Here is an 18,552-nt window from a genome sequence, read left to right as displayed (position 1 = left end):
ACCAGGCTCACAGAGAGAAGAAGGGCTGTGGCTGGGAGCTGGGGAGGGGGCTGCGGCTGGAGAAGGGATTGGGAAGGGGCTGGGGAAGGACTGGGGATCCAACTCTTGTCTCTTTCGTCTCTTGCATTGGCAGGTGGATTCTTTACCACTATCACTACCAGGAAGCCCATACTTAACGGTGGTGCTACTGGTCAAGAATCTGCCTGCTAATGCAGGAGATGCAAGAGACGCGGGTGCGATCCCTGGGTCGGGAAGATCCCCTAGAGCAGGAAATGGCAACCCACTCCATTGTTCTTGCCTGGGAAATCCCATGCACAGAGCAGCCCGGCGGACTACAGTCCATGGGCTCACAGAGAGTCAGACACGACTAAGTGACCTAAGCACAGGATGTTATGTATGTTTTACAAACATTTTTTACATTAAAAAAAAAAAATGCTGCAGGCACCAAGGGCCAGAGAGGGTGAGCAACTCACTCTGGAGAGGTTCACGTCCACAAGTGGGAGCCCCAGTCTGCTCCCACAGCCCCTCCTGGTGTTCCTCCCACCCCCTGCCCAAACCCATGACAGACAGTCTGGATCACTGACAGGGCCCTTCCATTGAGCCCAGACTTGGCCTCAGAATCCTTCTCAACCCAGAGCCCATCAGACAAGGTTGGGGGTGGTGCTCACCCCAGGGCCTCACAACTCATGCAGCCCAGCACCAGGCCCCAGATGCAGGGCAGGCCATCTCAGGCCTTGGCTGGGCCCCCTGGCTGGCCAGATGCCTCTGCCAAAGCCAGTGATGACTGAGGTCACGGCCACGGTGGCACCCTGCCTGTGATCGCGCCCTTGTTCAGCTACTTCACGCAATTACTGGGCCTGTCAAGTCTCCTGCCGGGCAGACAGCTAACAAGGGCACGTTCAGTCGGAAAGGGAAGGAGCTGGGCTGCGGGGGGGCAGACGCCGCACTCCAGGCCGGCAGCCAGCCGGGCTCCCAGCTGCCTGCCCACCAGGCTGGGGTTCAGACTCCCACAGACTCTGCCAGCAGCCGCCCAGCAGCTTGTCCAGCTTCCCCACAGCGGGAAACGGGGAGCACAGCCCTGCAGTACCCCACCTCCCTGCCACCAGTGCCCATATTTGGGGTCAAGGGCAAGCCCCTCTTCTCACTGTCCTCCCTGTGCTCAGGGTCTGTGTCAGAACCCACAGTGGAGAGACAGAGCAGGGGGAGACACAGAGATGGAACCCCTGTCCCAATGCTTTTGGGAAAAAGGCAAACGGCAAACAGAGAACTCTCCACCCAGGTGTCACGTTTGAGGTTCAAATCATGGCCCCGCTGTTGAATTGCTGTGACCCCCAGGAGGGCACTTTCACTCACTCTTGCTCATTCGTGAAGTATTTGCTGAGTATCCCCTCAGTGCCAGGTTCTCACCTGGCCCTGGAGATGCCAGTCAAAAAACAGGCAGCGCCTGGCACCCAAAGAGCAAGAGTCTGGGGCAGGTGGGGTGGAGAAAGCCAGGTCCCACCTCCCTAATGTGGGCAACACAGGGCGCACCGCAGGGCCTGAATTCTGGGGCTCAGGGAAGGCTGCACAGAAGAGTGGACGCTAGGTCCTCAAGAATGACCTCCCTGTGACCAGGTGTGGCTGGGACGGCTGCTGCCCACCCAGGAACCACTGGCCCCACTCCTGCACAGCAGCGCATGGCTGCCCAGAATAAGGACTACATTACCCAGCCTCCCTTGAAGCTGGGTGGCCATGTGACTCTGTTCTGGCCAATGGGGTGTGAGCTCAGCATCCTCTGAACCTTGGAGGGGACAGTGTGGATGTTCCATGCAAGACATAAGCACCTCCTTTGCACCACTATGAGCTTCTTATTGTGGCAAACTATATGGAGTTAACCCTTCTGGAGCGTGCAATTCAGCAGCAGGGGTGACATCCACAGTGTCGTGTGACCATCAGCACGATCTATTTCAAACCCATTTCCAGTGCCCCAAACAGAATCCCAGGACCAGTACCAGGGACTCTCTGCCCTCCCCTGCACAGCCCTGGGAACCTCTGCTCTTCTTTCTCCTCTTCTAGGTATTTCACTTGAATGGAGTCAGACGGGACTTGTCCTTTTGTGTCTGGCTTCTGTCACTCAGCACCACGTCCCCGGGGTTCATCCACGTTACAGCCTGTATCAGACCTTAAAACCGATGTTATTTTAGGTCTTCTCAATCTGCCTCCTTCCTAACACACCAGGTGCTGTGGACTGGTTGTACCCCCTGAAATTTTTGTGTGAAGCCCCACCACTGCAATGTGACTGTATTTGGTGACAGCACTTATAGGAGGTCCTTATGGATAAATGAGGTCATAAAGCTGGGGTCCCCATCCAGCAGGACTGGTGTCCTTATTAGAAGGGGAAGAGAGCTCTCCGCACACACAGAGGACACGCCACGCGAGGACACGCCACGCGAGGACACAGAGAAGGTGCTGCACCCCCAGGGAGAGCGACCAGAGCCGGCCCCACGGGCACCCTGACCTCAGACTCTGCAGACTCCAGACCTGGGGGAGACCACGTCTTGTGTAAGGCCTGTGTCTGAGAGATTTTGTCACACGTCTAAGACACCAGGGAAGGAGCAGGACAAGGATGCCAGGAGTGGGTTAGGGTGAGGAAGGTGCTGTTTCCTCAGTTGTGAAGCAGGCACACAGGCTCCTGCGCTGCCCCGAGGGCCAGTGAAGATGGGACACAGGGGCCCCAGTGTGACCAGTGGCATCCCGCTCATCTGACCCGCTCGGGGAGGCCAGCTCACGGTCGGGGCACTGACGAGTTAGCTCTGGGGGCTGCTGGCAACCCTGGAGAGACCTACTCATCCAAGCCCCACTGTCACGGCCTCGCCTTTGGCAGCCCCACTCAGTCAGCTTGCAGAGGGTGGCCGGGCAGTGGCGAAAGGCAGCCGTGTGGGGCCGTGACGCCAGTGGAGCAGCCGAGACTCCAGGTGCGCTCGGGCCCTGTGCTGTGTGCACTTGCCTCCCGCCTCATTCAACCCCGACTCCCCAGGAGGCGGGCCGGGCAGGGGCATGGATGGAGACAGGTGCTCGCTTCTCCATGTACTGGTAGGCACGCCGGCTGATGCTGTGCTGATGGGCAGTAAGTATTCTGACTGCCACTCCTGGGAATAGTCATAATTGTTGAGGGCAAAAGAGGAAATGAAAATTAAAACCAAAACAGAAAATGATCCTGTCCTACAGACAGAGAAACCAGCTCAGCAAGGAGAGGCAGCATTGCCAAGGCGGCCACTGGCCTGGGGCCAGCTCTGCACCTCGTGTGCAGGATCCGGTGCTCACGGGGGTTGGCGGGCAGGGCTGTTGTGGATGGAGGTCCCCACCTCTTGCCGAATACACACCAGCAAGACTTTGAAGCAGGAAGACCAGGGCTGGAGACATGAGCCACAGCCCTTTCTAGCCCAGTGCCACCCCCTGACCCCCGAGGGAAATGGTGGCACACAGCCCTTGTCCATGATGGACCACGGGAGCCTGCATAGCCACGCCCTTCGGGTGCTTGGCAACAAACAGCAGCTTGTCTGCAGTGACAATGTTTTCCTGGAGCCAAACCAGGGCAGGGATTTCTTTTGAGTCCTTGTTGGGAGGGGCCAGGTGACCAGTGCCTGTGTGCAGTCACCCTCCCACAAGAAGACGATGGACTGGTGACCGGAACCTGAAGAACAGTGTCGTGGGCAGTGAGAGGACCTGAGTCTGGCAGGAGAATCCTTCTGATTCCTGAGTTAGTGTTTAGGTAGCCTCTTGTGAGTTCCCACCACCCTGAAGATCCCAAGGTGGAAATATAAGTCCTGAGGGCTTCCTGGAGGCAGGGACATGCTGAGCATTCTACAAGTGTCCTCCTGGTCCATCCCAACTGCCCCCAAGAGTGGGTCTATCATCACGCCTGACATACTGAGAGGGAAACCAAGGCTCAGTGAAGGCTCACGTGAGGTCAGCCCACCACGGCTGGCCTGACCCTACAGCCCCCAACCCTTACTACTCAGACACGCTTCTCTTTATTAGAGAGGCTCCCTCCTTCCCTTGCTCACTCCTGTATCTACTCGGTGCTGAGAAGGAAATAGTCCTAACTTCAGGGAACTCACAACCCAACAAACAGACAAAAACTCCTGCACCGCCAGACAGATGCCAACACAGAGGGGAAGAGAAAGCGCTTTGGGATCACAGAAAGGGAGCAGCTGATCCCTGCCTCAATCAGGGATGAGTTTGGAAAGGTATATCTGAACTGGGTCTTGAGGGGTGCACAGGAGTTGGCTGGTGGAGCTGAGGCATTCAGAGCACAGGGAACAACGCGTGCAAAGAAGAGGGTGGTAGGGCGGGTGTGTGGGACAGAGGGCCAGAACACAAGGGCAGCCGTCCAGCTGGAGATCTGGACTTTATCCTGAGGCCTGGAAGCACTGGCACAGAGAACAGCAGACTGACCCTACAGCTGCAGATGCGCCTGTCTGTCCACTGCAGAGATGTACGCGGTCTCTCACCAGCCCCCCACCGGTGGGCGGCAGCACTGAGACCTGAGACGCACAGCTGGAACTCTACTGCCTACACCGCCCCTCCCCAAGCCCAGAAGCCCAGGGCAGGGCTAGGAGCTCAAGGGAGAGAAGTCAGAGAAGCCAAGGTGGGATGGGAGAGCGACCGGCAGGCGCCAGCACTCCTGACACGGCAAGGTCCTGGAAGCCCGGTGGCAGCTGAGGTTCGGGGAGGGGCCAGGGTCCTGGGCAGCCTCAGTCTCTTCCCCAGGGGACCCCAGCCGGGGAGGGCTCTGCAGGAACCTCTCCGGAAGATGAGCTCACCAGGGCCTCGGGGCTGGAGGGACCGGGTCTCCCTGGCGACAGCTAGAGGCGAGTCAGTTCTGCCGCCGGCAGGGCCCTACTGCTCCCCCGGGACAGCACTGTGGCTGAGGGCTCTGAGTCAGGCGGCACAGCCCTGCTGGGGAAGGGGGCCCTCCCTTGGTGCCCGCCAAACCCAGCCCAGAGCCCCGGGGAGGCGCACTCCAGAGCACGGGGCAGCTCTGCCTCCCGGGGTGGGTGCCTCCAACCAACACACAGAGCCCACAGGGGAGAGAAACGAACATTCACTAAAACCCAAGCTGCCAACAGATCTCCCAAGAAGATGCCCAGATGGCCAAGAAGCACAAGGAAAGATGCTCGAAATGTCCATTGAAACCACAAGGAGGGACTTCCCTGGTGGTCCGGTGGCTAAGACTCCACGCTCCCAACTGCAAGGGGCCGGGGTTCGATCCCTGGTCAGGGAACTAGATCCCACGTGCTGCACCTGAAGATCCTGCATGGCACAACTAAGGTCTGGCAGAGTCAAATAAAGTAAATAAATAATAAAAAAAACAACCATGCAAGGCAATCCACTCCACACCCACAGGGGCGGCTAGAATCAGAGACGCACGGGAACAAGTCAGGGAGGATGCCGAGACGCGGGAAGTCAGAGGAGCTGACGGGGAAGTCAGAGGAGCAGGCCGTGGGAGACAGCAGGCAGCACCTCTGACCGTTAAGCCCGGAATCGCCATTCGGCCCAGCAATTCCTCTCCCAGGTGCCCGCCCAAGAGAACTGGACACCACCCGAAGATTCCTACACGAACGTTCACAGCGGCACTATCCGGACCAGACAGGAGCAGAGACCACCCAACTGCTTCTCAGCTGGGGAGGGGATCGACAACGCGAGACCCACGCGCACGGCAGGCTGTCACTCGGGTGGAGAGGGATGAAGCTCAGACGCAGGCTGCAGCGGGGCTGAACGCTGACAGCACGACCACACTGTGCCGAATGGAGAAGCCAGACAAGCCACAGCATGTATTGAGCTACTCCACTTACACGGAGTGCTCTGAGCAGGCAAACAGAATTTAGATCTGTGGCTGCCAGGGGCTGGAAGAGGCTGCTGAGGGGTACAGGTTTCTTTTGGGGTGGTGGAAATGTTCTAAAAGCAGCGAGGACAGCTGCACCACTCTGAACACTCCAGAGATCACTGTGTCGTGCACTTTATAAAGAGTGACTTGATGGTATGTGAAAGTGTCTTCATGAGGCACCACTAACCTTCCACATGGACGGGAGAACATGACCTGAGAGTGTTCCCTTCTGGAGCTGGACAGAGGTTTGCTTGCCCAGCGCCCCCCATCAGGGACCTTCCCTCCTCCACTGCACTCCTGATGGGGTATCAGGATGTCCGTCCTCTGACCACACCCCTCACATCTCAGGTGGGCACATGACCCAGCCTGGCCAATCAGCAAATTCCATCGTCAAGGGCAATTAGCAGGCGGGTGACTCCTGCAGAGCCAAGCTGAGCCTTTCCAGACCATCACTATATGGGCCCCGGGAGAAAACCATCTTGCCTTCCCGCCAGGACCGAGAGCTCTAAGGAGTATGTGAATGCAGACCTGGTGGCCTTTCCCACCGCATGCAGAGAACCTGGAGAGTGGAATTAACACGCAGAGGAAAGCAGAACCAAGAAAGGGAGGTAACGACAGAGCTCTGACATTATCTGAATCCCCGGATCCAGCTGTGCCCGACGCCAACCAGGCGACTGGGAGCCAACACAGTGCCTCTCTGCTTGAGCTGCTTTGAATGATGATGCTACTGCTTGCAAGAGTCCTGATTAATGGAGCCAAGTCGCATTCTACATAGACTTTAGGTTTAGAGAAAACTTCAAGTGGTCACAGTGACTCTTCAAGATCCCCCAAATATATACACTGAGCAGCTCTGCTGCGCAGAACATACAGGTCTTTAAACAGCAGACACCAGTAAGTTCAGGTGCTTACACACCGGATGTTCGGTTCTTCCCAGCTTCTGTTTCTCCTTCCTGCCTTGTCGCTGTTAAGGCTGAATCCATAACTTTTTTTTGGCCTGTGTCATGCAGCATGTGGGACCTTAGTTCCCCAAGCAGGGATCAAACCTGGGTCTCCTTGCAGTGGAAGCATGAGGTCTTAACCACTGGACCACCAGGGAATTTCTAAATCTGTAACTTCAGTGCTCACATGGCTTGTGACTCCTCTGGATACCAGACGGGCTGGGATGACCCTTCCGCCCTGGCAGAACCCATAAGTGGGTCTTTCGAGAGGCAGAGGGGAGCCCGGGGCAGAGTCTGGGGTGGCAGCAGGGGTAGGTGGGGGTGCTGTTGGCAGACAAAGCCTGAAGCTCATACTGGAGCAGAGGCTGGGCATTGTGAGAACAGGGTGGTCAGCAAGCAGTGACCGAGGAAACCCCTTCTATCTCCCCAAGCCATCTGCAAGCTGCACCTCTCAAACACACAACCCTTAGATGAGGATAAGGCAGCTTCTCATGGAAGACATTCAAGGTTAGAAAAAGCACGGGAAAGCTAAAGTGGCCCCTCAGAGCTTGGGACACGAAGACCCAGAGCACGTAAGACCCTGAGACTCAAAGACACTTTGTAGGGAAGCAGGGAGCTCCCCAGGAGAGTAGTAAGTTTTGTTCCAAGCCCTCCAGAGGCCAGCCTGACTCCGAGGCAGAAGCTGTGATCACAGGAGTTGAAGTGAGGCAGTGGGAGAAGGCATTCACGTCCACAGGAGCCGTGGCCGTGGGGCAGCCGTGCAGAGTGCAGACCCCAAGTTCACATCCATTGGGAACCTCAGAGTGGGGCCTTCTTTGGAACAGGGTCTTTGCAGATGTAATAAGGTGACACTGGATGGTGGCTGCCCTAAATCCAATGACATGTCCTTATAAGAAGGAAGGACAGACACCGGCAGAAGTTGGAGGGATGTGGCCACCCCACAAGGATGCCTGGACACCCAGGAGCTGGAAGAGACAGGAAGGACCGCCCCCACCACCCCTCTAGAGGATCCAGAGGGATGGTGATGCTGCCCACAGCCTGACGTTGGACTTCTGGCTCCAGAACTGTGAGAGAACATTCCCATTGCTTAAGCCCACCCCATTTGTGGCACTTTGATATGGCAGCCCCAGGACACTCACACAAAGGATCAGGAATGTTCCCCCAGAGGACTAATGGTCTAGTGAGAGCCTTTTATCCAAGACCACCCACAAGGGACGTAGCAGTCAGAGATGCCAAACAACGCTTTTCAACATGTCATCGGGAATGAGTGACATGTCACCGGGAAAGACAGGACACCAGCTGTCTTCCCCGTGATGTGTTAGAGCAGGCAAGAGGGGTGAGGAGGTGTAGGGGAGACTCCCCTGTCCTTGACCCCTTTAACCCCTGGGCAGCCACAGAGCCTCAGTCTCCTCACCCGAGTGCCTGCCTCCCTAGATGTGGAAAAGGAGGTGATCTTAAATGATCATTATCCTTGCTTATGCATCCAGGTGTCCCCAGGTGTCCCTCTCCCCCGCCCCCAGGGATGGGGGCGCCCAGGGCATGTTGTCACGGCGATGGCAGAAGTATAAGCAGGATGAGCAGAAACTGAGAGGCTCCCAGGGCCTCAGCCTGCGATGGGGCCCTCCATCACTCCAGGCCGGTCTCGCGGACCGGGCAAAGCCCGTGGCCAAGGCTCCAGGGGGCGAACCACAGTCACAGGGCCAAGGGCGTGGGGGTGACGAACAGACATGTAGCCTACACACATGCCTGCCTGTTCCAGGCTGCATTGAAGCAAACTTTGATTTGTTGAAACTCCTCAGTTTAAACTCAAATTAAACTCGGATCTGACGAGTGTGGATATGGTCGTTTCCACATCTAGGGAGGCAGGCACTCGGGTGAGGAGACTGAGGCTCCGTGGCTGCCCAGGGGTTAAAGGGGTCAAGGGCAGGGGAGTCTCCCCTACACCCCCTCACCCCTCTTGCCTGCTCTAACATGTCACGAGGAAGACAGCTGGTGTCCTGTCTTTCCCGGTGACATGTCACTCTCCACAACGACCCTACTGGGCACATCACCTCTTCAACCCATTTCACAGGGTAGAAATTGGAGATGCAGGGAGTTTATGTCCCTTGCCTGAGGCCACAGACCTGCTAACAGCAGATCGTTTTACTGTTTCCCTCAACAACAGGAAAGAAACAGGCGCGAGTGGTAACAGAAGGGCTTGGGTTTAGATTAGGATGAAAAATCCCTGCGCCACCAAGTCTGGGGACAGGTCACCAAGGCCACGTGGGAGGCCCATCCTCCAGGGCTGTGGAAAAGCCCACAGCTTCTCTGTGAAGGGGCGAGTTCAACAGCCCCCCAGCCCAGAACCCTGGGCCAGGGATCTCCTGGACACGGCCAACACAGGGCCCAGGTCACCCCAGGCGCCTTCTGATGCCAGGTGGGAAAGCTGCCCGTGGGTGAGTCAGAGCTCCACGCGTCTGTCTGACAAGTGGCCCAGAGCAAAGCGGGCAGCGATCCTAATCCCATCTGACAGCCTGAATCCCCGACCCCACACGCGAGGACCGGAGGTGACAGAGGTGTGGGCACAGCCTGGCACCCCAAGCCGACACCCTCCAGCCCCAGGAAGCGGCTCACAGACGCGACATGCAGGCCCAAGGCCAAGTGCTCCTGGGTCTTTGGGGTGAAGCCAGGTCTGGGGGTTCCGCGGCCTCACACCCCCAGGGGCCCTCAGGCCGGCCCCTGACCCAGGTATTTCCAGGACCTGGCACCCCATTCCCCGGCCTCTTCTGCTCCTTCTTTTTTTTTAACGTTGGGAGGCCAGAGCCGGAACAGATGGCTGTCGCCCACCAGAAGGCCTCTCCTGGCGTGTGGCCGGCCCTCCCCCGGAGGCAGGAAGCCGCACGTACTCCTCACCGAGAGTCCATCTCCGCAGGGCCTGGAAGCACGGCTGCAGAGCAGGTCTCCTGCCGGGGGCGGGAAGGGGCCGGGCCTGCCCCCTCTAGAAGGGGGACACCGGTGACACAGCCCACCCGGGGCCAGAGCTGGGGGCGCATGGGCTTCCTATGGAGCTGCAGCAGCCCAGAACAGCATACACTCATTATCCTACGGTTCCGGAGGTCAGAAGTCCAGAACGAATCTGTCTTATCGGCTGAACTGGGGCCGGTTCCCGATGGAGGCTCCAGGGAGATCCATCTCCTCCCTTCCAGCGTCTGGAGGCACCAGCACCCCCTGGCTTGTGGCCACGTCATCCTGACTGCCACTTGCAACATCACTTACTTTGCCCTCTCGCCTCCCTCCAACAAGGACGCTTGTGATGACACTGGGCCCCCACCCAAGCCATCCTGAGCAGCGCCGAATGTAATCTCATCCGCCAAGTCCCTTTTCCCCAGGAAGGTCACACGTCCACAGGTTCCAGGAATTATCAGGATGCAGGCTTCTTGGTGGGGACAGGGGGCTGTCACTGGCTGACTGCAGGGAGAAACCCCTCAACGACAGAGCAGTCACTCAAGGCCGCCCCACCGCCTCCTCCTGCAGCCCTCCCTCCCAGCCAAGGTAAGGTGATGGAGCCTGGCACCAGGATGAGGCAGCACCTTGCACCAGTCCCTCAGCCACGCACACTTGCTCTAGGGGTCGCGGTGGGGAAGACCTGTGCCAGCAGCGGAGCCAGGCAGACAAGCACAGTCTTAGCTGCCTTGTAAGACTGCAGGATGGGATGCAGACTTGGGCCAGGCTTCCCAGGTGGCGCTAATGGTAAAGGACTGCCTGCCAATGCAGGAGACACAAGAGACGAGGGGTCGATCCCTGGGTCGGAAAGATCCCCTGGGGGAGGGCGTGGCAACCCACTCCAGTCTTCTTGCCTGGAGAGTCCCATGGACAGAGGAGCCTGGTGGGCTACAGTCCCTGGGGTTGCAAAGAGTCAGACACGACTGAAGCGACCACATCTAACGGCTGGACAGTGGTGGTGCACCCGTAACATAGAATATGACACAGGCACCAGGGCAAAAACCCGACACGGAAAGAGGTCTTTGACATAAGTGAGGGGAAAAGGGAACCAAGCCGCAGAACAGGTCGACAGTACGACTCCTTCACCGTGACCCAGAATCCTGTAGGTGTGATATGGTTATCTGTACACACGTTGAAAAAACTGTGATTTCCTCTAAGGAGATGGACAGCCCACGGTGGGACATGCCTACTCGATGCTGTCTGCCTCATTGTGTGAGCGCTCCATTACTCAGTGTGTCCAGCTCTTTACAACCCCCGGGACTGTAGCCTGCCAGGTTCCTCTGTCCATGGGATTCTCCCAGGAAGAACACTGGAGTGGGTTGCCATTTCCTTCTCCAGGGGATCTTCCCAACCCTGGGATTGAACCGGCAGGCAGATTCTTTACCACTAGGGCCACCTGGGAAGCCATCTCCCTTATTGCTTTAGTATTTTTACAGGGATGTATTACATTTTAACAAGGAATGATATGAACATATTTTAATCCCATAATAAACCACAACCCCCACCCTGATTTCAGGTCCTTAAATATTTTGTTTTCTTTAAGAGGGAAAGATGCCCCAGTGAGACAGCCCCAGGCCGTCTCCCCTGCAGATAATGCGCCCTCCCTGTCTTGACCCACATTGGGCTCATGCACTGTCCCCCTGCCCCCCCAGGCTCTGGGGACGACCTGCTGAAGACACGTAACTGACAGGGGCAGAGAAGCCACAGCACGGCTTCCCTGGTGGCTCAGTGGTAAAGAATTCACCTGCGGAAGCAGGAGACATGGGTTCCATCCCTGGAGCCCGGGAGCCTCTACTGAAGCCCGTTCGCCCTAGAACCTGCGCTCTGCAACAAGAGAAGCCACCGCAATGAGAAGCCTGCACACTGCAGCTAGAGAGAAGCCCGCACAGCAACAAAAAAGGAGAGAGAGAGAAGCCACAGCAGAAGGCTTAAAGCAAACAGGTCTCCCCGAGGCCCAGACAGACGCCAGCCCAGGATCGACATAAAAAGGCGACTGGGGACGTAGACGCCTGTCCCTGAGCAGACCTCACCGAGGTTTCATGCGTGACGCCCTTCTGTCCAGGGGCAGGGCTGGATTTCAAGAGCACTTCATGGAAGGCAGCCAGCACCCCTCTATTCACAGAGCCCCCAATCTGGGCCCAGATCTGAAGGGGCTGAGAGCAGGCACAGGGCAGCAGGCAGCGCGGAGATGTGAGTTCTAGTCCTGCCTGGGCCACTGCCTGGCTCTGAGACTGGCTCCGCCCTGCCAGCACGGGGGCCTGACTCAGCCAGGCTGCGCTCAGAGCCCGCTTTCCCACCTCGCTGGCGGGGACCACTCCCGTCCTTCAGAAGGGCCGGCCGGCCTGGCGCGAGGATGTGGTGTGCAGCCCCCCATGGGTGCAGGAAGGAGGAATGGCTGCCCCCTGCCAGGAACTTGTCATCTTCCACCTAAACGTCAGGTCAAGGTCCCTCCTAGCTCCACCTGCCCACGACTCTGCTCACTCAGCAAAGCATCAGGAGACAGGTATCAGCTGATGGGCAGCACGCAGGCCTGTGGTCACAGCCCTGCCGACCACCACGACCACTGGCAGCCTTGGCGCACCTCCTGCCCCAACACCCCTGCCCCGCGGGGACCCCGCAGCCTGGAACCGCGAGGCCGCCCCGCCACACCTCCTCCCCTCTCACCCCCGAGCGCAGCAGTCACTCCCAGGAAGCAGAGCCGCCTCCACGCTCCAGGCTGCGGGTTTAGCGCCAGAGGGCAGCCTGGCCAAGAAGAGGCAGCGGGGACAGGAGCGACTGTTCCACACCCAGCCCCTCCCTCTCTGGTCCCCGCAGGGTCTCGGGTGAGGACAGCGAGCTGTCACATTCACCAAACTCAGGCTCTGGTGTAACCCCTACCATCCAGGACCTTGGGGGAAATTTGCCTCTCCTCCCCCCGTGGAGTCAGCTGACCCGCCAGGCCCCACAGCGCCCCTGGATCAGGACTGACCACGTCTACAGGAGGTCCGGCCAGAGACAGACCAAACCTGTGGGAACTTGCAGTTCTATCCTGCAGGCTTTGCTGAGGACGCTGCCCTGCTGGTTCGCGGTGGGTCCGCCTCTCGCCCTGGAGAGTCTGCGGGCACCCAGGAGCAAGAACAGACCCGTGATCCTCCCGGGATGAACGATGTGGCTGTGGCTCCTGGGGAACCTGGCCCAGCTCCACGGTGGCCACGGCCTTGCCTCCAGGTTTCAGAACCGAAGGAGGCGGCCAGGCCCCTGACGATGAGAAGGGGCGGGGCTGAGCATCTTCATTCATTCATTCATTCAGAACTAGCTTCATTCATTCATTCAGAACCAGCTTTTGTGCACCCCAGGGTAGGCCAGCGGGGCCTCTGAGCCCGCCTATCTCTGCAGACTGACCAGCCTGGCACACCTTTCCCTCAGCCCGGGCTCCACGTTACCTGATTGGGCAGGAAGCTCCTCCACCTCCCACCTCGGCCGCAGGCATATCTGCTCCCCGCCCTGGGGGCCCAGCAAGCACTAGCATCCCAGGAGCTCCCCAGGAATACAGGTTCTCAAGCCCCACCAGGATCTGCTGAGGCATCTGCATTTTACACACGTCCTGAGGGGGCTGGGGCAGGGCTCTAGAGCCCAGGTGGCACCCCTGTCGAGGAGCTTGGCATCTCTGGGCAGGCTGCCTGTGTATCCCTGGTGATGCCAGCCTGCACGACGGGCAGCGATGATGGGGACCAACCTGCAGACCCGGCGCTCAGGAGGAACCCCAGCTTCCCATCTCAGCCATGTGGCCCGGCCCTGGCCCTAAAAGCCAGGGTGGGTGCAGTTCACTCTGAAACAGAGGGAACAGGACCCCGTCTGGGACCCCAAGCTCCGTGCCGTCCCCCTTCCCAGGAAGGCCCGTGGCGTCCTCACGGCAGCCGCCCTCCAGGAGGTCCTCACACTGGGAGAGAGAACACACACACACACACACACACACACAGAACCGTTTCTGGCTGGCTCGGCTCAGCGACTGCGCCCTCCTAGGCCCGAGGACGCGGCTCGCTGACGCCAGGCCGGCTCCTGGCTGTGACAGTGACTGCAGCCCGCCGGGGCCAGCCGCTCCGCGGCCCCACGCGGCTGCCGCGGCCGCTTTCACGCTCCGGTGGAGGGCGGGCCTCGGGGCTCCAGGGCGTCCACTGGCTTCACTCTCCAGGACGGCAGCCTCTGGCTTCTCTCTCTTTTTTTTTTTAAATCTAAGCCCATTGAGAAAACGCAGGCAAGTGCAGCTCCTGCCGCAGCCTGGAATGGAGGCTCGTCCTCACTGTGTCTGGGGACTGAGGACACTGTCCCCTCCCACCTCTGATGGTGGCCCAGGGCACTATGAGGCAGCCAGGCTGAGACCACATCAGGGTGTGCATTCACACCCACCTCCCCGCAGGCCGGGGTGCAAGGCGAGGGGCCAACCTGGTTCAGGGGTCACCTGGGAGGGTAGCCAGGTCCCACACTCGCTGAGGGCACTGCATGCTGCTCCATGCCATCTGTCTACAAGGACCCAGCCCAGAGAGGGTTAGTGCCCTCCCCGGGCTGCTCAGCAGTGGTGGGCCAGGCTGGATGTTCAGCGAGCCAGCACGCAATTCACGGAGCCACCCTCAGGCCTTTGCAGCAGGCAGGCAGCTGCATGGGGGCCCAGGTAGGGGTCCTCAGGGAGCTGGCTCTGAGCTCCACCCACACCACCACATCCATGTACTCCTTCTTAGAGACCAGCACCCCCCAGGTTCTGGGACTGTGTCAGAAAACTGCCCTGCATCCCATGTCCCCAGTTCCAAGAGGTTCACCTGAGTGACAGACTTTCAAATAAAATCAGAACTTCCCTGGTGGTCCAGAGGCTAAGACCCCACACTTCCAATGCAGGGGGCCCGGGTTCAATCCCTGGTCAGGGAACTAGATCCCACATGCCACGACTCAGAGTTCGCACACCACAACTAAAGATCCTGCAGCCGCAACAAAGATTGAAGATCCCGTTACTACAACCAAGACTCGGCGCAGCCAAATAAATAAATACTAGCAAAAATAAAATAGCCAATTCCAGGGCATACTGTCCATGAAATCTTTGTGCTTCTTGCCTCACAAGCCTCTAAATTTCTGACGACACTGACCCCCTGCCCTATAAAGTGCCTCGTATCCTCTGAGGTCAACAAGACAAACAAACACAAATGGTAAAAAACAGATGAACTATTGGAAGGAAAGAAAAAAGCCCAACACCAGCCGGGTCTCTGGGTGATGCATGCGACCTGCCCTTAGGCTGCTCCTTGCCTTTCATGTTCCATCATTCCGTTTTTCTATGTGGAGCAAGGGTTATACATTCATAAAGGAAAAAATAACCAGGGAACCAAATTTGATTGTACAATACCAGAGGAGCAGTGATAAAAGCTGCTCCTATTTATCGTTGAACACTTCTGGGGGAACTGGAAGGGGTGAACAGAGCAGGGCTGGACCCCGACATTCAGGCAGTAATTCCTTTTTCCCCTTGGCTTCTTGGAATGGGTTTCGTTCCCCTCTAAGATCTTGGATGTGAGTGGCAGATATCCTGCCAACAAACCACAGCCACCTTTTTTTGTTCTTCCAGTATGGGTGGAAGGTCGCTGAAAATCAGAACCAAATAGGCTACAATAAAGTTTTATTAGTGATGAGGTTGGGAAGGCCTGAGCCGTAATTGAGCTGGGTGTCTCCCTGGAATAACCCCAGCCTGCCTTGGCCGGGAATTCAGAATCATCCAGAAAGACTCAGTGTCTGTCCTCCTGGACACCTCCTGTCCGGGCAGCCTGAGGCATCTAAAGTGCCCCCAGACTCCTGTCCTAGGCCCCATGATCCTCGGGGCTGACCCCAGGGCCCTACCCTGACCCGGAAAAGTACACAGCTGGCCGGAAGCTCTCGACACACTCAAGTCAGGAATGGTACCCTGAGAACCCAGGAGCGTGGCCACCCGGGGGCCCTGGTTTTCAACTGGGTGGCTTCCTTCAACCTGGGGCTGGCAGTTCCTGTTGTCCGCGTCTCCCGCAGCAGCAGCACGGGGCAGACCCAGGCTCACACACTTTCATCTGTGCTTCCTGGGGGGACCCAGGGACCCCTTCTACCAGTTCTGAAGTTCCCACCCCTGCACCAATACAAAGCCACCTCAATAGCCAACACAGCGCCCACCTACAGTCAACTCTGGACCCTGCTTAGGGTCTGGAGGCTTCTGAACCCACACAGTGAGCCCCATGTCCCACTGAGAACAGCTGATGGCCGACAGCACCAAGTTGCAAGTGACTCCTGGGCCAGCGCCCACAGCCCAGCCCTGTTCACTTGGTGCCATCTCCAGGGCCTGTGGAGAATCTGCCTCAGGCTGGGGTGGCCGGGACAGCTACCCCCTGCCTCCCACATCCCTGCAGCACCGGGGGACTCCATGCTGCCTGGGGATGCAGCCGTGGGGGCACACACCTTCCTCTCAGCCAGCAGCTGTGCTATGCATCCTACTAAGAGAATGGCCAACATCATTCTCCATCAAACACCAGCATATAAAACAAGGAAGAGAGGGGAAGGGAGGTTTGCTCCATTTGAGGGGAGCCTGTAAGACCCAGAGCCTCCTCAGACCAACCATCTCCTTGCACCACCTCTGAGGAACACCAGGGTTCCACGGGGCATAGTTTGAGAAACACACGCTTAGGCATCGAACCAGGCAGCCCAACCAACCAGACCAGGTCCGGCGGCCCAGAACCGCCCCGCGCCCCACCCCCTATCACGCCGCCCCTCACCCTCCTACCTGGAGGCCGCGATCTCCGCCTTCTGCTTGGCGATGGTGGCCGCCCGCTCGGCCGCCTCCACGGCCCGGTCCACCTTCTCGCGGATCTTGCTGGCGCGCAGCGGGATGAGGTTCTTGCGCTTGCCGCTCACGAGGATGTTCTGCTTGTACTTGCCCTCCTCCTTCGTGCCGTCGGGGAAGGTCATGCAGCCGTAGCCGTGCCGCCGGTTGCCTGCCCACTCGCCCTCGTACTTGAGCCCATCCGAGCGCTGGCTCACGCCGAAGCCCGAGCGCTTGTCGCTCTTCCACTCGCCCACGTAGGTCTCGGTGGTGGTGGCGTCGATGTCGTCCTCGATGGCCGACAGCTCGGCCTCGCCCTCGCCCAGGCTGATGGTGGAGTGGATGTCGCTGGCCGTGGAGCTGACCGAGCTCATGCCGGCCTCGCTGCGGAAGGAGCTCTGCTTGCTGCGCTGGCTGGCCAGGCTGCTCTTGGACTCCGACTTGCGCAGCTTCAGCCCGCTCAGCAGCGAGCGCCGGAACAGCCCTTTCTTCTTGCTCTTGAGGATCTCGGAGTCGCTGTGCGCCACCAGCACGAAGCCCCCGCGGGACACGGCGGGGCTGCCGGCCACGGCGGGGGAGGCGTCGGGGTGAAGCGCCGCGCCATTGGTGTGCTCGCTGCGCAGGGAGTTGATGGAGGTCCTCAGGGGCGAGCGGATGACCGCCGCCATGCCGTAGGGGACACTCTGCCGCACGCCGTAGCCCTGGCGCATGCCGCCGACCCACTGGCCCTGGTAGGTCCCTGCGGAGACAAAGGAGAGGGTGAGGCTCGCGGGCGGGAGGGGTGAGGCGGCCTCCACGGTTCGCGGTTCGCCCCGTCCTGGGGCAACTCGGCCAGGTTCACAGCGAGGCAGTCAGCCCCCAGGTGGTTTGACCATTGCTATCACGGGTGGTCATTTCTTTGTGTGCTGCCTAAAGTATACCATTCTTTTCTTAATTTATTTTAAAAATTTATTTATTTTTTATTAAAGAATAATTGCTTAACAGAATTTTGCTGTTTTCTGTCAAAATGCAACATGAATCACCCATAGGTATACATATATCCCCTCTCTTTTGAAACTCCCTCCCATCTCCCTCCCCATCCTACTCCTCTAGGTTGATACAGAGCCCTGTTTGAATTTCCTGAGCCTTACAGCAACTTCCCCCTTGGCTATCTATTTTACATATGGTAGTATAAGTTTCCCTGTTACTCCCCGGTGGTCATTTTTAAAGACCTATCCCTCCTGTTTCTTGAAGCTGAATTCTGCTCCCTTAGGGCTCAGGGATGGGGAGAGAGGAGTCAGATGCAGTCAGGAGTGAACAGCAGAGCTCCTCAGGCACATGGGCATAAGGGTGTGGGAGAGACAAAGAAGCACACCCCAGGTGAGCTGCTCCACACTGGCCTCGTGGGGCTCATGAGTGACAGATATAAGCACACAGAGCCAGGCTACAGACTGGGTACTGACGACACTGGGAGGTAGTGAGTTCTCCATTGCTGGAGGCATCCAAGAAGAGTTGGGAAGACTGGACCTGATGTCTCCAAAAGAATCCAAAGTGGAGACATAGACACTCGTACCTGCACGAGCCCAGCAGCACTACTCACAAAAGCCAGAGAAAATGTGGTCCATCCAACAATGAAACATTGTTCATGCAGCCTCAAGAGGAAGGCCATCCTGCCATTTGCCACAACATGGATGAACCCTGAGGACACCATGTTCGGTGAAATAAACATGTCACAAGGGACACTCGCTATTTGATTCCTCTCACAGGAGATATCCAGGAGTCAAACCAGACAGCCTGAAAGTAGATGGTGGGGCCGGGGCTGGGGCAGGGAACGGGCAATTACTGCTTATTGGGTACAGAGTTACTGTTTGGGGGGACGGTAGTCCTGAAAACAGGCAGAGGTGATGGCTGTGTGACACTGTAAGAGTGATTGACGCCACTGAACTGTGCACTTAGAAATGGTTCAAGTGGCGAGTTTTATGTTA

General features: G+C 58.1%; 1 protein-coding gene across 1 annotated transcript in view; it reads right to left on the bottom strand.

The window, feature by feature from the left end:
- The window catches only part of JPH3 (junctophilin 3), a 77,028-nt gene that overhangs the window by 29,493 nt on the left and 28,983 nt on the right, over positions 1 to 18,552 (bottom strand). Inside the window, exon 2 of the mRNA XM_069552625.1 lies at positions 16,550 to 17,327. Within this exon, the coding sequence (XP_069408726.1) occupies positions 16,550 to 17,327 (778 nt within the window). The remainder of the gene's footprint in view (positions 1 to 16,549; positions 17,328 to 18,552) is intronic.

This window comes from Ovis canadensis, chromosome 14, assembly GCF_042477335.2.
Source record: "Ovis canadensis isolate MfBH-ARS-UI-01 breed Bighorn chromosome 14, ARS-UI_OviCan_v2, whole genome shotgun sequence".
NCBI lineage: Eukaryota > Metazoa > Chordata > Mammalia > Artiodactyla > Bovidae > Ovis > Ovis canadensis.
The sequence above is the reverse complement of the archived record's forward strand: the minus strand, read 5'-3'. Positions and strand labels throughout refer to the sequence as shown.